The sequence below is a fragment of the Terrapene carolina genome, unplaced genomic scaffold, assembly GCF_002925995.2.
Source record: "Terrapene carolina triunguis isolate 2854851 unplaced genomic scaffold, T_m_triunguis-2.0 Scaffold68, whole genome shotgun sequence".
Classification (NCBI taxonomy): Eukaryota; Metazoa; Chordata; order Testudines; family Emydidae; genus Terrapene; species Terrapene triunguis.
The window spans coordinates 25,387,902-25,405,121 of NW_020664419.1; the positions used below are offsets into that span (position 1 = coordinate 25,387,902).

The 17,220-nt window shown below is 40.8% G+C and overlaps 1 protein-coding gene across 1 annotated transcript in view; it reads right to left on the reverse strand.

Annotated features, from left to right (window-relative positions):
* Positions 1 to 17,220, reverse strand: part of CELSR1 (cadherin EGF LAG seven-pass G-type receptor 1) — a 273,393-nt gene that overhangs the window by 43,961 nt on the left and 212,212 nt on the right. The window contains exons 9-18 of the mRNA XM_026648694.1: positions 15,772 to 15,938; positions 14,817 to 15,002; positions 14,337 to 14,450; positions 13,787 to 13,961; positions 13,092 to 13,233; positions 12,010 to 12,130; positions 5,720 to 5,903; positions 4,855 to 4,956; positions 2,601 to 2,695; positions 1,624 to 1,833 (exon numbers count right to left, since the gene is read on the reverse strand). Coding sequence (XP_026504479.1) covers positions 1,624 to 1,833; positions 2,601 to 2,695; positions 4,855 to 4,956; positions 5,720 to 5,903; positions 12,010 to 12,130; positions 13,092 to 13,233; positions 13,787 to 13,961; positions 14,337 to 14,450; positions 14,817 to 15,002; positions 15,772 to 15,938 — 1,496 coding nt within the window. The remainder of the gene's footprint in view (positions 1 to 1,623; positions 1,834 to 2,600; positions 2,696 to 4,854; positions 4,957 to 5,719; positions 5,904 to 12,009; positions 12,131 to 13,091; positions 13,234 to 13,786; positions 13,962 to 14,336; positions 14,451 to 14,816; positions 15,003 to 15,771; positions 15,939 to 17,220) is intronic.

The following is a 17,220-nucleotide window of genomic DNA, read 5'->3' on the forward strand; positions in this document are numbered from 1 at the left end:
TTTTTTTTTTTTTTGCTTGGGGCGGCAGAAATGCTGGAGCCAGCCCTGGGCAGAACCCTGAGGTAAAGGGCACCGGGGTCCAGGAGGGACACGGGGGTCTGAGGCAGGAGCAACACCGGCCAGCAGGAGGCGCTCTGAGGGCTGGAAAAGAGCTACTTCCCGGACGACCAGCAGGAGGCGCCGCACTGGTGAGTGTCAAACTGCTACATCTTGTAATAGAACTCCCCAATTTTCATGACTGCTATTTGCATTACCCACTCTGCTGCGTTTTACAGTCTTCACTCAACAATGACCAGCAAACTTCTTCTGCCTTTCCTTACCGTCTCTCAGCCTAAACCATATCATCTTCTCCATGTGGGGTCTCCTCGTTAAAGACGCATTAGATGTCCAAAACATACTTATTTTAATTCTTGATCTCCCCTAAAAATACTTAGGTAGCTACTGAATATTATGGTGGGTATTTTAGTGCTATGTACATGAAAATATTTTAAATAAATGGAAGTCAAAATTTCACAAGTAGATTATTTCTCTTCCTTTCTGTTCACACTTTTATTTAACAAAACCCACTAAGTTCTTATGCATTTCCATCTCAAGGCTTGGGTGTGAAATTCATCCAAATCCAGTGCCTGAAGCTACAAGTTTGTTGGCACAGTGTTTGCTTTAAGGAAGAAAAAAAGAATCTCTTAAAACCTGGAGAATCTAAAAAGTCAACTGTTTCAAAAGTCTTTTTTACTATTTGTTAACTGAATAACCTGAGATACTGAGAAATTTTCTACATCAGCGAGGAAACCACTTTGTTCCTAAACTGCAATGAACTCTCTATTTTTATAGGATTTTTTTAGACCTTGATACACCATCATCAACAGATATTTGTCTGCAAATTAACACTAGCACAAACAGCCTACCAGTGCTCTTCTGTGGATAGAAAACCAGGGAAAGGAGTATGACTACAGAATACAAAATTGTCAGAAAAGTTTTTAAAGAATTCTGCAGGGGAGCTTTGGTCAAAATGCTACTTCAGTTCTAATGAAAACAAAATATAAAACTCCAGAGCCAGTAATAGGCCAGTTATAATTTTGTTTGTATTAGAAATGCATAAATAAAGGATTCTGATTGTGTATGCATTTTCTGTAAGGGAATAGCTACACTGGAAATTATAGTCAAGGTATGCTACAGATGTATATGTATTCATTTTTCACACTCCTCTAAAAGGATTTTTAAATCCAATGTGAGGACAACAGGATAACCCACCTTCAGAGTTAATTCACCTTTGTGCATTTTATGTACTATATTGAAATGAAAGTTTGGTAATATCTGGCTGGTTTTCCATTGAACAGCAGAATGTGATAAACAAAGCTATTTTACTCAATATTAGCACTTTCCCTCAATTACTTTCTAGTTTTGAGAATTCTGCTTTTTGGATGGTACTATCATGACCTTTACCTATAGTCTCACTCCCTACATAGTCAAATTTCATTTCAAACTATTCAGAAGAAGCAATAATTTGTAAAACAGATTAAATAACTCATTGGCACATTCACTCCGTCTGGGTCTGAGGTGAACTCATGAATTTCTAAATGAACATATCAATGAGAACCTATGAGCACATAATATCTCTCTTACTTCATTGAATTCTGCATCTCTTGTCGCAGCTAGGTCAAACCCTTGCTGCTGGCTCTCATACTGCAGGACCCTGATCATGAGCAGGTATGCTGTCCTCAGATCATTCCCATACAAGGAGTTGGTGTACTTGATGGCATTCTGCAGCACTTTAGCAATCTGTATGGACTTGTCTCCATCCAGTTTGGTCTCATTGAGATGTAGTTTTTCATTCTGAAGTGGAAAGGAGAAAAAATAAGGGAAAACAATTTAGCAACAGTCTTAGTTCAGTCATTCCAGTAACAAAGACACTGTTGCTTTCCATCATCTAGAGATTTATGGGACAGAGGAATCATCTGATCCAAACAGAGATACTACTGGGAAAGAAGGGGAGAGGACATTGCATGACTGTCAGAGAAGGGCAAAGGTTCTAAAGGGAAATGCAGGGTCTGAAAGTTTACACGGCTGGCAGATGGAGCCTGGTGGTGTCCAGTTGGAGACTGGGATTGTCTGAGATGATGAGCATTAGAAGCAGGAACTAGAGAAGATAACAGGGGTTGGGGATTTTATTTAGTGTGTACATTAACATCATGTGGGTTTTCCAGCATGCAAGACAAAATTTGCCAAAGATGAGCATTTAAAAACAGGATGACACATCTCCAAGGGCCTTTACCAACAAACAATTACTAAAACTCATGGGAAATTCTAATAAATCCCCAGGAAAATGTTGGGCCAGATATTCAGTTGTTGTAAGTCAGTGTTCTTCCACTGAAGTCGATGTATTAATGAAGTGTGACTGGGGGCCACAATGAATGTCTCCGTATTTGGACACTGATGTAAGCAAATACGAATACAGTCCTAGTAGCCGTCACTGCATTTGGGAAGCTATATGTCTATTCATTTCTTCATGTTCAAAGTATGTCCATAATGTTTAGACGCTACTGTGTATTGGACAGGTCAATAAGACTCTGGGCTGCTAGGAATAAGGAAACATTTCCTACCATGATTTTAAGATCCACAAAGCTAACGGTGGTACAGTTAAAAAGCTCAGGAGGGAGCCAGCCTTTCTCACTATTACAGTGCCGAACTGCGTTTCCTGAAGAAAACAAAACAAAGGATTAACAAGGCCCACAATAGTTCTGCACAAATCAATATAGAATTTGTTAGAAAATTAGCTTTTTACTTTCAAATCTCTTAAAGAAAAGCATGTATTTCACCTTGCAAACTAGCATTCCTCAGCCTCAGGAAAGTTACAGTTTGTTGTTGTTCATGAATAGATTTCCCCAGCAATGGTCTATGTTAGCCTCCAGATAGCTGTCTAAACCTGTCTCATGCTAGTTGCCAAAGCATCCTCTGATGAATTAAGCAACTGTGAATCCAAGAAAGATCGTGCAATTCCTAAACACCAAAGATGAGAGAAACATCTATCCTACATAGGTGAGAGTTCATTCAGGTGGGTCTCTTGGATAAATGCTAGCTGCGCTTCACAACATGTGAGCACTGTAAATGTTACAGGTAAGCACATTTTCATAGTGAACACTTTAGCAACAAGTGTAAATTCTTTTTTTCATTTGGACTTGTTTGCAAGCAGCTTTCTACTTTATTCATTATTTGAAATTATTTGCCAACTAATTTCTACAGATGCTTCTTGGTTTGTAGATTCCTTGTGAACAGCTGATTACGGGTATTCATTTTTCAAAATTTTAGCTATGTTTGTTATCTCTGATTGGATACAAAATCTCATGATATTGTTTCTGTTCCCTGACTGGCTGTGATCTAGGTTCAGGTTTCCAGTTCAAATATCCACATTTGCAAGTACAAAATTTGCTTTCTGCCGATGTTCTGGAATGGTCACTTAAAATTTGCTATTTCCACAGACATCTCTGCCTGTTCTCTCATTTGCTAGAATACACACACAAACAATCAGAAGAGGAGTGCAAATATCATTGATGAAAATGTATTTTATGCAAAAAATTTATATTAGTTGAAAATTTAAATAAAGTTAGTTAAAAAAATAAATTTACCCTCCCCCATCCCCCGGGAAGTTCTCAGAACTGGAGACTCAAGGGCAACCAATATTCCTCAAACATATGGAGTCAATGCTGATACTCCATGGTGCTACTTTTAAAAGTTATATAATCATTTACAGTTCATTCCACTTGGACAATGATAACAACAGATAAGAGTTGGCAAGTGTAGAAATGAGATAAGTAGTTACAAAGATTTCATTTCCCACAAAAAAAATTCTCCACAAGCTATGTGAAAATAATCTTATTTTAGTCCATTGTTGTAGTCTACCAGACAAACATGTTCAGTGAAACACTCATATTAACAGCTGCTACTGTTTGCTGTCCAAGATCCTTTCTTTTTCTCTATTCTCTTCATCAATAATACTTATTTAAGAAAAAAGCTCATTCTCCAAATATACAATGAATTTCAATAACAGAAACTTGCTTGGAAAGGTGCACTAGAATATTGTCTAATTTTCATATTAGATTGTTATTCACTTGTCTCCTTCATCCCACACACATACACTTTTGTCACATGTGATCCATCCCATTAGATATAAAGGATAATAGTCATAACAAAATTGTGGAAGCACAGATGTGTCCATTATAATCTATGTTTTATTTAGAAACACTAAGGCAGCCCAAACCTGCAGCTGCTGCTACTCATACAGAAGGAGAAGTCATGCTTACATTCTTGATAAAATGCAGTCATCAGGAATCTAAAATGCTGCATAAAAGTAAAGTGCTTGATGGAAAATTTTAGCTACACTGTACCTCTGAAGTTCTATTAGCAGAAATTTAGTAAAGCAAATACCATATAAATTGTACTCCACATTTTATCCCTGTCTACATGAGTTATATCACTAAAGGTCATGTGTAATCCATTATGCGCTGAAAACAAAACATAATAATTACTTTATAGAGTGAATGGAAAGTGAAACATTTGACTGTGCTCATTTACAGATATCGTTTTAGACTTTTTTCCATATTACATTCACTTGTTTATTTATCTACTGCATTTTTAATGTTCTGCCTTTCATTTGTTAACCTGAATGTGCTTTAATTCATTCTTGATATGGAAGTTATACCCAGATAAATCCTTCAGCTTGTGACAACCACAAGCTACACTGTAATCTCTAGACTTTTAAAATAAATTCTTCTCTATGTATACACGTTTTTTCACTCTAATTTTTTCCCAAACCACAGCTTCAGATAAAAATGTTAATGTTCTACCCAGGCAACTTACCCACTGATCCCTTGGGACATGGCACAGCAGCTGGCTGTCCAAACTTAGTCTGTGGCCACCAAATGCCAGCTTCAAATGCTTTGGGACACCCATTGTAAATCACTGTGACAGGAAAAAGAAATAATGCAATTTTTCTAGCAATGTAAAGTTAGGGAACTAATAGTAAGAAAGGCTTTCCCTGCACTTAGAACCTTACTGGGAATCTCCAACAGCTTCCATAGGGAACCATTTATAGTTGTTCTCTTTTGAAAACCAGTGTTCTCCAACCTTTAACCTGAGCGCTATTCAATTGTGCAATCAAAGACATATATGCCAAGGAAGGGTCATTATTAATTTGGGACTCTGGATGTCACACCATACACACTCTATCTTTAGGTACTTTTCTGGGCATGAATTTCCACTTCACTTTACCCTGACACAGTTATGAGACCAAGAACCAACCGCCTGAGTGGGAAGGTAAAATATACAAATCGTTTGAAACCATTGTCAATGTGGCTTCATGGGTGGCCAGCAGAGGGCACCCTAAGAATGGTGCCATCATCTCCTCCTACACAGACTCCTTCACATAACCGATCTTAACAGGCATAGGGAGCAGGAGGTGTTAGGGACTTCTTGCACAGCATCACAATTTGAGGTTATTATGATGCTATCAGACTGATTCATGAATCTATGTCTCAGAAATAACAGGACAAGAAGGTTTTGCTTTTTTCTTAACTAGCACTTTCCTCATTTGGAATAAATTAGATAAAATATTAGTCTCAATTAATTCTCTTCTATTTCTTTAAGTAATAACACTTAATAACATTTAAAGTAATAACATTTTAAAAAAATGTTAGAAGCAGTTGATGGCTGAAATGTATGGTACCTTCACAGCCCTGAATGGTAACTTCAGCAAAAGGGTTGTCGCAACGGTTGCACTGTCGCCCAATCACCCCAGGTTTACAAGGACACTGTCCTGTCTCCATGTCACAGGAGCGAGTATGAGAACCAGAAGGGAAGCAGTCACATGGATAACAGGTGTCACTGCTTTGTGGCCTGTAGTAGTTTGTCTGGAAAAATAAAGAGATAGACACACAGTATTTTAATTCTGCCATATTTCTTATAACCCTTTATTAATTATATTTTTTAAGTTCTTCCTGGATGGCTTGTGAGTCTGAAAAGAAGAATTAATGAGTGCTCAGACACTATGATGTTGGGGGCTTTAAAAGTGCACAGATGAAGAGGTTACTTATTTACACAGTAACTTGAGTTCTTTGAGATGTTTTTCCCCTATGGGTGCTGCACTATAGGATGTTCATGTATCTGTGCACCCTTAGCCAGAGACTGTAAAGCAGGGTCTGTGGGCCTGCACCTATACAGAGCAGTTCCTCATGCTCCCACAGGAGGGCATAGGAGGGAGGCGCGGACCTGTCACCACTCAGTTCCTTCTCAACTGTGTAGCCAGAGACTCTGCAGCAGAGGGGAAGGAGGGCGGGAGGTGGAGCACCTAAAGGGGAAAGAACATCTTGAAGAACTCAAGTTACTGTACAAGTATCCGCTCCTTCTTCTTCATGTATATGGCCCTGTGAGTGCCCCAGCATGGGAGGCTCCCAACCAGTAAATCAACATACAGGTGGGCGCTGATGAGGCAAATCCAAGACAGTTCGAAACACCGCATCACCAAAGGTAGCATCAGCCCTGGGAGCAGATAAAATGGCATACTGCTTTGCGAATATGAGCGCAGATCTGCAGATTTCTGCTATGCAACATCTTTCAGGAGGGCTATAGGTAAGGACTGAGCCCTAGTGGAATGTGCTGTCACTCTGTGAGGGGATTGTATTCCAGCAGTCTCCTAGCACGTTAAGATGCAATCGAGAGCCACTTCGACAGTCTTTGTGGGGAAATGGCTGTCCCATCACTCTTTCAGCAAAGGATACAAAGAGTCTGGAAGAGATCCTAAACGTCTTGGTCCTGTCTAAGTAGAAGGCGAGAGCCCTTCTGGTATCTAGTGTGTGTAGGCTAGATTCCTCTCTGGAAGCAGGAGGCTTTGGATAGAACACTGGTAGATGGACTTCCTGATTAACAAGGTATTCCAAAGAGACCATAGGGAGGAAGCGAGGCTGAGGAATTAGTGTGACCATGTCTCTGTAGGAGGTAGTGAATGGTGGGTCTGCCATGGGCACACTAAGTTCTCCCATTCATCTAGCTGAAGCGACGGCTATAAGGAATGAGGGCTTGAGGGAGAGGTGGAGGAGAGAACAGGTAGCCATTGGTTCAAAGGGAGGGTGGGGGCATTCCTTAAGGCACAAAGAACAAAATTAAGGTCCCATGGAGGAGCAGGGTTTCGTAAAGAGGGAAACAAGTTGTGTATCAGCTGTTGAGGAATCTGGTTGTGATAGAATGGGAAAAAACTGAGAAGCCCCCAATGGGTGACTGGAAGGCTGGGATAGCTGCCAGGTGTATTCTGACTGAGCTCACTGACAGACCCTGAGTCTTTAAGTCCAACAGGCAGTCTAGAATCTCGGAGAATGGAATTTCTGATGCTTGAGACGAGTGAAGAGAACACTTGGAATAGAAACGTTTCCACTTCTGGAGGTAAGTTTTGTGAGTAGTAGGTTTCCTGCTAGATAGGCATACTGACTGGACGTTATGTGAACAAGTAAGCTCCATGCTAGAGAACAATATAGGAGCAATGCCTTCAGATTCGAAGATGAGAAGTTGGGATGGTTCAAGGTGCCCAACTTCTGTGACAAGAGATCCTCCTGGAGAGGAAGGTGGAGAGGCATTGCCATTGTGAGGTGATGGAGATTCGAGAACCGCACCCGTCTCGGCCATGACAGCGCTATGAGGGTAACATTGGCTTTTTTCCTGTCTCAGTTTGAGCAAGGTCTTGAGAATTAGAGGTAGAGGTGGGAAAGCATATCGCAGGGTGCAGGGCCACAGTGTTATTAGACCACCTCCCAATGAATTGTGGCCACATCCTTCCTTGGTGCAGAAAAGGCAACATTTCGTACTGGTTTGGCAGATGCTGTGGAAGACAGAACCATTGAGCTCCCATTCATGGTTCTGATGGAAGTTCTTGCTTAGGGATTCTGAAGTTGTATTCTGGAGACCTGGTAGATAAACCGCCAAGATTTCTATCTGATGTGAAATGTACCAGTTCCTCAGTTTTAGCGATTCTATGCATAAGGACTGGGATCTTGCTCCACCTTGTTGGCTCATAATACATTGGTGCCCTGTTATCCAGCATTATCCTGATGGAGTGGCCCTGTACGTTGTGAAAGAAGTGCTGATACACCCAGTGGACTGCTCTCAGTTCTAGAAAGTTGATGTGAAGTGTTATCTCTTGTGTGGACCACTTGCCCTGAGTTGTGGCCCCCTGGAGGTGGGCCCTCCAGGTGTCCATCGTGAGGGTTTTTGAGGATGGAGGGTGTGAGAACGGGGTTCCCCTGCAGACTTTCAGTGGGTCCTTCTGCCACGGGAGAGAGTCTAGAACTTTCAGAGGTGCTATTAGGTGTTTGGAGAGACTGTGCCTGTTTAGGGTGTACACAGTCCTCAGCCACGTCTGAAAGCACCTGAGGTGTGACAACCGAGGAGTCATGTGGCCCAAGAGTTTTAAGCAGGTCCTTGTAGTTGTTTGTGGGCTATATTGTATTGCTGTGATTAGATTGGACATAGTCCAGCCTCTCCTTGGGCAGGTAGGCTCTCACACTTAGGGAACCCAGAGAGGCTTCAATGAAATCTTTCCTCTGGACTAGAGTCAGTGCAGACCTCTTCCAATTGATAGAGAGACCCAGGAACTGGTATAGGGCTAGTGCCTTGAGGGTTGCTGGTTGAACCTCTAGAGCCGACTGACCCTTGAGGAGCCAATCGTCCACATATGGAAATACTGCAAAGCCCACGGACATAAGGAGTCCGCTACTGCTGAGAGGATCTTGGTAAAGACCCTTGGGTCTGTGGAGAACCTGAAGGGGAGAACTCGGCACTGGCAATTATCTGAGCCTATTATGAAATGTAGGAAACGCGTTTACCACCAGAGAATTAGGGTCAGGATGGGAGAAGTATTCCATTCTATGGACTGGAATATATTTATTATCTGTCTACCTACAGATGGGAGGAATGGTGGCAGGTGTTTGCCATAAAGAATGTACAGGCCTCTTCGAGTGGGATCTGGAGGGATTCCACCACACATTTCACTAGACCTTGGAAGGCCGTAAAGTCATCAGCATACGAGGGTAGTGGCGGCATTATAACCTCATCCAGGGAGGAGGAGGACTTGGCTGATGAGGGTGAGCTTCTCTCAATATGTAGTTCTTGCTCCTCTTGTGCCTCTCCCAGTACCTAAGGGGCATATGGTGCCTATGAGTGATGCAGTTCTGGTAGATTTTGGGGTTTCTTTCTAACTGGTATCCTGTAAAACTATTTACCCAAGTGTCTCCAGGGGGTCCAGTAAGATGACTGAGGAGGAGGGGGATAGAGGAAATGCCCCCAAGGGTATTCATATCCCCAAGGTCCAGGGCACCTGGCATGCTCCAGAAGGTCTTTTTCAGCGAAGGAACTCAGGGGAATATGATAGTACAGTACTGAGATAGGGCCTTTACCAAGATCTCAGAGACTGAAGTCTCCCACCCTGGGCTAAGGGGGGAGCTCAGGCATTAGTGCCAGTAGCCATGGTTGGAAGTCTGACCAAGATACATGTTGAAGCTGATGGAGCGGTACTGGGGATGGGGGCTATAGTAGAGCTCCTTAATAGGGAAGACTCTGGTTTGTCTGAAACCAGAAGGTCGTCCAGGGAAAATAATCCGGAGGGTGGTGGAGGGCTGTGATAGCTTATGGTCAGTCTGAGTTCCATGCTGGAGCCAGAAACATGGGTCGGTGGCAAGGAGGAGTTGCTGCATGTGGTATTGGAAAGAACAACAGAGCACCTTCTCTGACCTTGGAGCTGTAGGAAGATGATGGTACCAGAGCATGGGGAGAAACCCTATGTATATCGTGTGCCAAGAGGTGTCAGATGGTACTGAGGGAGGAGCCCTCTGTACGTGGAAGACTTCTCCACGTGACTTCTTACGTGCTACTGATGCCTCTATACCAATTTCAGTTGGAGCCTCGGCGGTATCCCTTAAGGGATGCAAGGTCTCCCAGGAGTGAGATTTATGGGGTGACCTACCCCTCTTTGTCTCCCTGGTAAGGGAAAGAGGCTTCTTTTCTCAGAAGTCTTAGTCTCTGGGACTGCTGCTGAGGTTCCAGCAGTCACCAAAGTGTCCTGAGATGCTGAGGCCGATGTACAGGGAGGGTGTAGCCTCTCTGCCTTCTCTAGACCTGCCTTTAAACCCCGAGCAAATCTTGTAATTTGATGGGATGTGGGTGTCTCCGGGAGTGCCCATTGCTACAAGGAAAACACCTGTGGCAGGTCTGTCAGGGCTTAAACCCCAGGGTCTTCAGCATAACCTGATGTGATAAAGCACTAAATCAAAAGTCCTGGAGGGGGAGGACGTCCTTTTGAAAGCACAACTTTGATGAAATTAAAATAAAATAAAAATAACAAAATAAGTAAATAACTAAATAAAGTGACAAAGAAAAATTCATAGTGAGAAAAGGTGGGAAGCTGTAGAACAGCAGACACCAAGTGCTCCCTCTTGAGCAACAGGCGGGTGAAAAGGAACCGAATGGTGGCGGGTCTGTCCCTTCCTATATGCCTTCATATGGGATCATGGGAAGCTGTTCTGCAGAGGTGCAGGCCCATAGATGCTGCTTTACAGTCTCTGGTCGAGAGTGCACAAGTGCTCACACGTCCTGTGGTGGAGCACCCATACAGACATGCACTTGAAGAAGAATTATACTATTATTATCACTGCTAATAAGTATGGGAAATAGTTTGTTAACTTTTGTCTCTATTGTAACAGATATAGCTGATGACATTGCTTAACATCATACGTGTTTCCTTCTAATATCCAGGAGTGCCTTTGCCTTCGTTCTATTATACTTTTCTCTTCATTTAAGCCTAATTGAAAAAAATGATATTGGCCATCAACCTCTTAAAGAAGCAGGAATACTAATAATTTATAAGGTACAACTAACTGTGTAAATAGTAGGTCACTATATGGCAAAACGCCACGGGATCCTGAACATGAAAGCTCTATATGGGGAGAGCTCCCAGTGAAGTCCATGGGAGGTCTGCATGCAGAGTACTTGCAGCATCTGGGTATGGTTTGCAAAAATGAGTGTAACTTACATGCCAAAAGATGATCTTGCTTCATCTTACATAAGTCAGTTAGTTGTTTCTTCAGCTCCACCCTCCTTCTGACACCCTCCTTCTGCCTTATGGTATGAAAGTTACTCTCACTCGCATACCCACAGAATATCCAGCGGGCAGAAAATACACTGCTTCACTTTTACACTCACATACTGGTGACTCAAAGCCTGGCCAATTTACATCATTACTGTTAATGTTGAATTTTCTATCACGTAATCATGTAGGGCCTGATCCCCAGCTCTGCTGAGTTTACGTTCAGCACAGAGGGGTAGAGTGGAGGGCCACCTGTCTGTCTCCTGATCTTAAGGTCAAACTTTGCTCTTACATATACATGATTTCAGTAAGGCTTTTGATGCAGTCAGATGTGACATTCTCACAAGCAAACTTGGGAAACATGATCTGGATGAAAGTACAACAAAGTGGGTGCGTAACCGGATGAAAAACCAAACAGAAAGAAAAGCTTTCAAGTTTACACAGAGCTCTTCTTCAGATCTAGGCCAGACCAGACCAGACCAGACCAGACCCAAAGAATAGCACTGTGTAAGCTCGAAAGTTTGTCTCTTTCACCAACAGAAGTTGGTCCAATAAAATATATTACCTCACCCAACCTGTCTCTTTGAGAGTGGGGTCATATTCTGATCTTATGAAGACCATTATAAAACAGAGGATCAGAATCTGGCTCCTTATTCTCTCCTTTGCTTGCAATAATATAGTTAGTAATGAAAATAAGGAAAGAAGAGCTGCATTATATGGCTAAAATGAAGGACTAATATCAGAAAAATATATGATTCCCTATGCAAAATAATTATGTTCTATATGATACAAAACACAATTGTACAGGAATATATATTTTACATTGCAGTTATCCAACTAATTATGTTTTAACTTGAATATTTCCACTAAACAGAAATTCTTTTGCTTACCTTACACTGACACTCTCCATTAGTCTTATTGCAGTCAGGATCAAATCCTTTACTGATCTCACAATTACATGGACCACAAATGGGATTTCCCCACCAGCCTCTGGGACAAGGCAAGTCAATTCTACAGAATAAAACAAAATAGAAAGGAGGCTCTTTTAAGTTCACTTCTGAGGGGAAAAAAGGCATTGGGCCAAAATTTGCTCACAGTTACATTACTGAGAATATAATTTGCCCTAGTGCCGTTGCCACAATTCAGCCACATACAATAAAAAATAGAAACAGCTTTTGTTCTGCAGGATCATTTCTCAAACTGGCATTGAGTCCAGCTCCTCTCTCTTCAGTCTCTGATAGACAACACTCCTGATTCTGTGCATCTTCTCCCTGCTGCTTATTTATGGCAAGACAGGCTGCTTTCAGTGCATTGCAGAGAGCAGGTTGTGTAATTGCAGGGCTAGTATTCTTATGTATTTTTATGAGTAAAATGTAAATGATGAGTGCTAAAGGATTATTACAGGAATAAGTGATGCCAATTGGAATATCTGCCTTTCTGGTCCAGACAATGTGGCTGGTTTTGGAAACACTGCAACCAATATGTGTAGCTGTACAATGCAACAACAGAGAGGGTCTGGGTTGCAGTTTCCAAGAGGACTGATGCAGCAGATGAAAACACTCCTAAGTGACACACAAAAGGGGACAAACACAGTACATTACATGAGACTTTCCATTTTCCATGGACTTTATGAATTACCCATATTGCACTCAAATGGGACAATAGATGAGAAAGTGCTAGGTTGCTGTTTGCCTCTCCATGGCCAGCTGGCTCCTTACCAGAGGGAAGGGGTAGGATACCAAGGAGCCCCTGTTCTGTAGAACTCTTAAGTTCTACAGGAACAGAGCTGAACTCTTGCTGTGCTTAGCAGCTCTGCAGGACAAGGGATCTGCCAACCTTTATTGTTATCAGCTCTCAAATGACAAGGGGAATTTTTGTTGAAACAAAAAAGGGGGGCCATTGCCTTATACTCATGGAAGGAATAGGGGAACTGGGAAAGATCAAGATTGAACAGTAAAAATAATTCTCTTACTTGCTCTCACAGTACTGCCCATAATAGCTTTGTCCACATTCACAGGTGTACCCATGGGATGAGCTAGGTTTACGGACACAGGTGGAGACATGCTCACATGGGTTCAGGTTACACACATCAACACAGTCTCTCCCAAAGTACCCTGGGGAGACAAGGTTATAAGATTACAGCATCCACTGTAATTTACGATGTGCATGTCTTAGAAAGACCATCTATTTTAAGCTTATAGACTAATAACACATCGTGGATAATCAGTAGATTTCCCCAGAGATACTGTCAAGAAAGATACCTTTTTTTCCCCTCGCAGTAAAAAGGTAACAAGCTATACTTTACAACAGTTTGCAAAAACACCTTGGGTGCTCTTGGATCAATAGCTTCTGATCGTTTGCTCAGGTCATGCATTACAAATAGCTCTATATTCTCTTTCTGCAAGTTCAGGAGGTGACTGAACTTATGCAGGCACACACCTCAAAATGAAGACTGACAAAAGAAAAGTTTCAAAATGTCCCTTAGGGGCCTTGGGGTGTAAAACATAAATCTAACACTAGAAAAGTTTGTGTGTGAGATATGAGAACACAGAGAAGATGAACTTAAAAAATCCCAAATAATATCAAAGCCCTTTGCAACATAACTAAAACCAGATACAATTCCAGTGCTCGAACTATTATGCCCAATGATCATGCAAACTCCTTTACCTGGGTCACAGACACAGGAGTAGCTGTCCCAGTCATCAATGCAGTAGCTGTGTTGGGGACATGGACTGGAATCACAAGGGTTGTCTACTTCGCAGCCTTCCTTTATATTGATCTTGATTGCCTGTTTCATGTTCAACGTAGCTACGTTTGTAGAAGTCTCCCCCATTCTTACTCCCTGAGCACAGAAAAACAGTAACGTCAACTAAAGAGATTCTTCCTTTAGGATACAGTGGTACATACCCCGAACAATGCATCTCACTAACTTCTTTAATCTATACATGTGATCTGCTTAGTCAGGTGCCAGCTTTTTTTTTTTTTTAAAGTGTTGGACTTTGATTTAAACCAAGAAGGGAAAGAAGAAATTTCTTGAGGTCAAAAGAGACTGGATTCCTACATGAAGAAAAGGGCAATGTTTAATATTTTGGTGCTTGGATATGTTATAAGGATTTAAAAGTTATGCAGAAAACAAAACTCAGGAAGAAAAGGATAATAAATTATTTCTTTCAGGTATCTTCTCATAAATGCAAGCTACTACATATTTTATTCTTACCTGCATACAGCCATAAAAACCCTGCTGCACTGAGACTTGATCTCCAGAGATACCTCCCACAATGATGCTTTTCATTTTTAGTCCAGGAAGTTGATTTCCAATCTGCACAGTGCTCTGTTAAAGAAAGAAAAGGACAGTGGATAAGGGGGTCACCGCACTATTATCCTTTCCAACAGAGAGCACTGCTTTCCTTACAGATGCACTAATTTGATAGCAATTGACAGTAGGCTAAAATAGAAAAATTTACTAACGAAATGAAGAGCTATTTATCTGATCTTGATTTTACAAGCATGGTCAAAAGATAAAACTCCACTGATTTCAACGGGTTTACACTAAGTGTAAGTCACTGAAGAATCTGGACCATATACTGCTTGCAGTAGGAGCAGTATATGGTATTTGTTTACCATCCCTTCCCCATTCCCTTCTTTTTAAAGGCCCTCTGTGATGATGAAAGAAAGGCCAAGTTATGATGCATCTCACCTGATACATCCCATAGTCCAAGGACATAACAGCCAGGTACTTGATGTCTTTGCCCTCTTTAGCACTCTTTAACTCTATTAACAAATGATGCCATTCACCATCACTGACTCGTGACTGGGTCATCTTCAAACTAGCAACCTGGTTCAGGCCGTTGTAAACTTCAAATTGCACATAGTTGTTCAAGATCTGCAGGAAACAAATATCATCTCTATTCATTGCTGAAATACTGAATTATTCTTAAATGAAGCTCATGATGGACCACCAGTATGAGTGCAGGCAAACAATGCTTCTTAGAGTAACGAGCTGTGTAACCTGGGAAAAACTCATAAGTGGTACAGTTGCAACCCCTCCCAACACAATTTAGGGAATTCTGCTTCTAACCTACAAAGAAAGAGAAGAAGAAGATGACAAAGACAAAAATGAGGAAGAAGAAGAATAAAAATGATATGGAATCTGAGTTACAAACACAAGTCAAATCTTTGTGTCAGGACAGAACTCAGCACATCTGGCATAGTGAGGCTAAGCCACTTTTCTCAATAACTGAATTTAGCACTAAAAGTGTTTATATTCAATTTCAACAGATACTTCCGGTTTCTGCCTTATTCAGGGAAAGAGTAAATACAATGGGCAGATGAACACAGCAGACATCATTGGTTGACTACTAGCTCTGACTACATGTATTTCATGATAGGTAAGATAGAGTTCTTCCTGTTTATGTCAATGTATACTTATACTTCCTAAGCTTTTGCATTTTATAGAAATACATCTTGTTATACAAAGCTTTTGAACTGTAAAATGACGAAGGGGAACAAGGTGATGAAATCTACAGTATCTGATGTTACATATGTTACTTTTAGCTACATGCATGAAGATACATACTCAGTTTAGCCCTGTCAGTTGATATTTGGGGAAATTTTCTGAATTCTGTTCCAGATTAAGAATGCCACACACTTACCTGAATGTTGATCTTGGATGAAGTTCCTGCATTAGCTTGCATTAACATGCCATTAACTTTCCGGGTCCTGAACATGAGTCCAATGTACCATGGTACAGAGATAGTAATATCAAGGTCACTCCAGACAATAATGCTCTCACCACTGAAACGCTGGGGAGAAGGCATTACTGTAAATCAAGAGACAAGAGATAAAAAAAAAAACATTTTGTATCTTTTAACACAAGGACTTAGAGGGAAAAACAATACAATTTGCCATGGGTTTTTCATCTGCAATTTGTTTTTATAAATGGACCTTATTCATTACTTGTATAGAAGGAGATATAGAACACTGAAGCCAACGGGGGTTGCTCCTGCTTATGTCAAGGCTAAATTTGGCCATACTTCTATATAGTGAGCAACCAATCAATTACCATAGATAGTGCAATTGTCCCGATAATAATTATATCATTTGCCAACAGTTACCACATAGCGATATCATGGCTATCACAATTATTTCCTGTTCTAAATCCAGAAAAGAGAATGTAGTATCTCGGAAAACATTATCTGGTAACTGTAGTCTTCATAATGGTGACCAATGGATTTTGCCTACAATAAAAAATGAAGTCCTAAAATCATAATACAAATAGGTTTGGACTATTCTTGCATAATTTCTCTATATCTGATGAAAATTAAGTTCTATTGTTTGTTTGATTTTAATCTAATGTGTTACTGTGTTTATGTATATCATTGCTAATTATGGAATCCAAAAACAAATTAAAATACTGTAAATGTGTTTTGTCCCATAGCCAAGAGTCGAGAACTGCCCTTATAGGCTTCAGCTCAGAAAGGGCACTTAAGCACTTACTTTGAAGTCACTAGGATTTAAGTCCATGCTAAAATCGTGCTGCTGTTTTGAATTGGGGCCATAAAAACTAGAGAAAGCGACAGAGATGGAGAATCATGTTGTCTGTTAAATAACTTTTTTTTGTCTCAACTGAAGGGCTCAGCTCAACACTGAAACAGATCTTCATTAACATCTTATTCTAAACAGGGTCTTTTCTTCTTTTCTATGATGTGTTAACAAACTCCTTTTATAAAAGAAGTGTGTTACAAAACTATAAAAATATTGTATCATAATATTTGCACGAGATTTCATTAGTATAAATACCTTACTAACATGGCAAGAAACAATGTTGTATTACAGACATTATTACAGTTGATGCCTCATTTTATTGTTATTAAGTCAGTACCTTATGAAATCACCAGTAGCTCCATATTTTTGCCAGTTGCTTCAGGTATACAAAATATCTAAAGACATCTCTACTAAAGCTAAATAAAAAGCTCAGGGTGCTACTATGTTACAGAGAGATGTGTCTGGAGAGAGAAATTAAATAAAAAACAGTTATTTACCTGTATTTTAACTGTTGTTGTTGGAGATGTGATGCAGACGTGTATTCCACATAGGTGTGC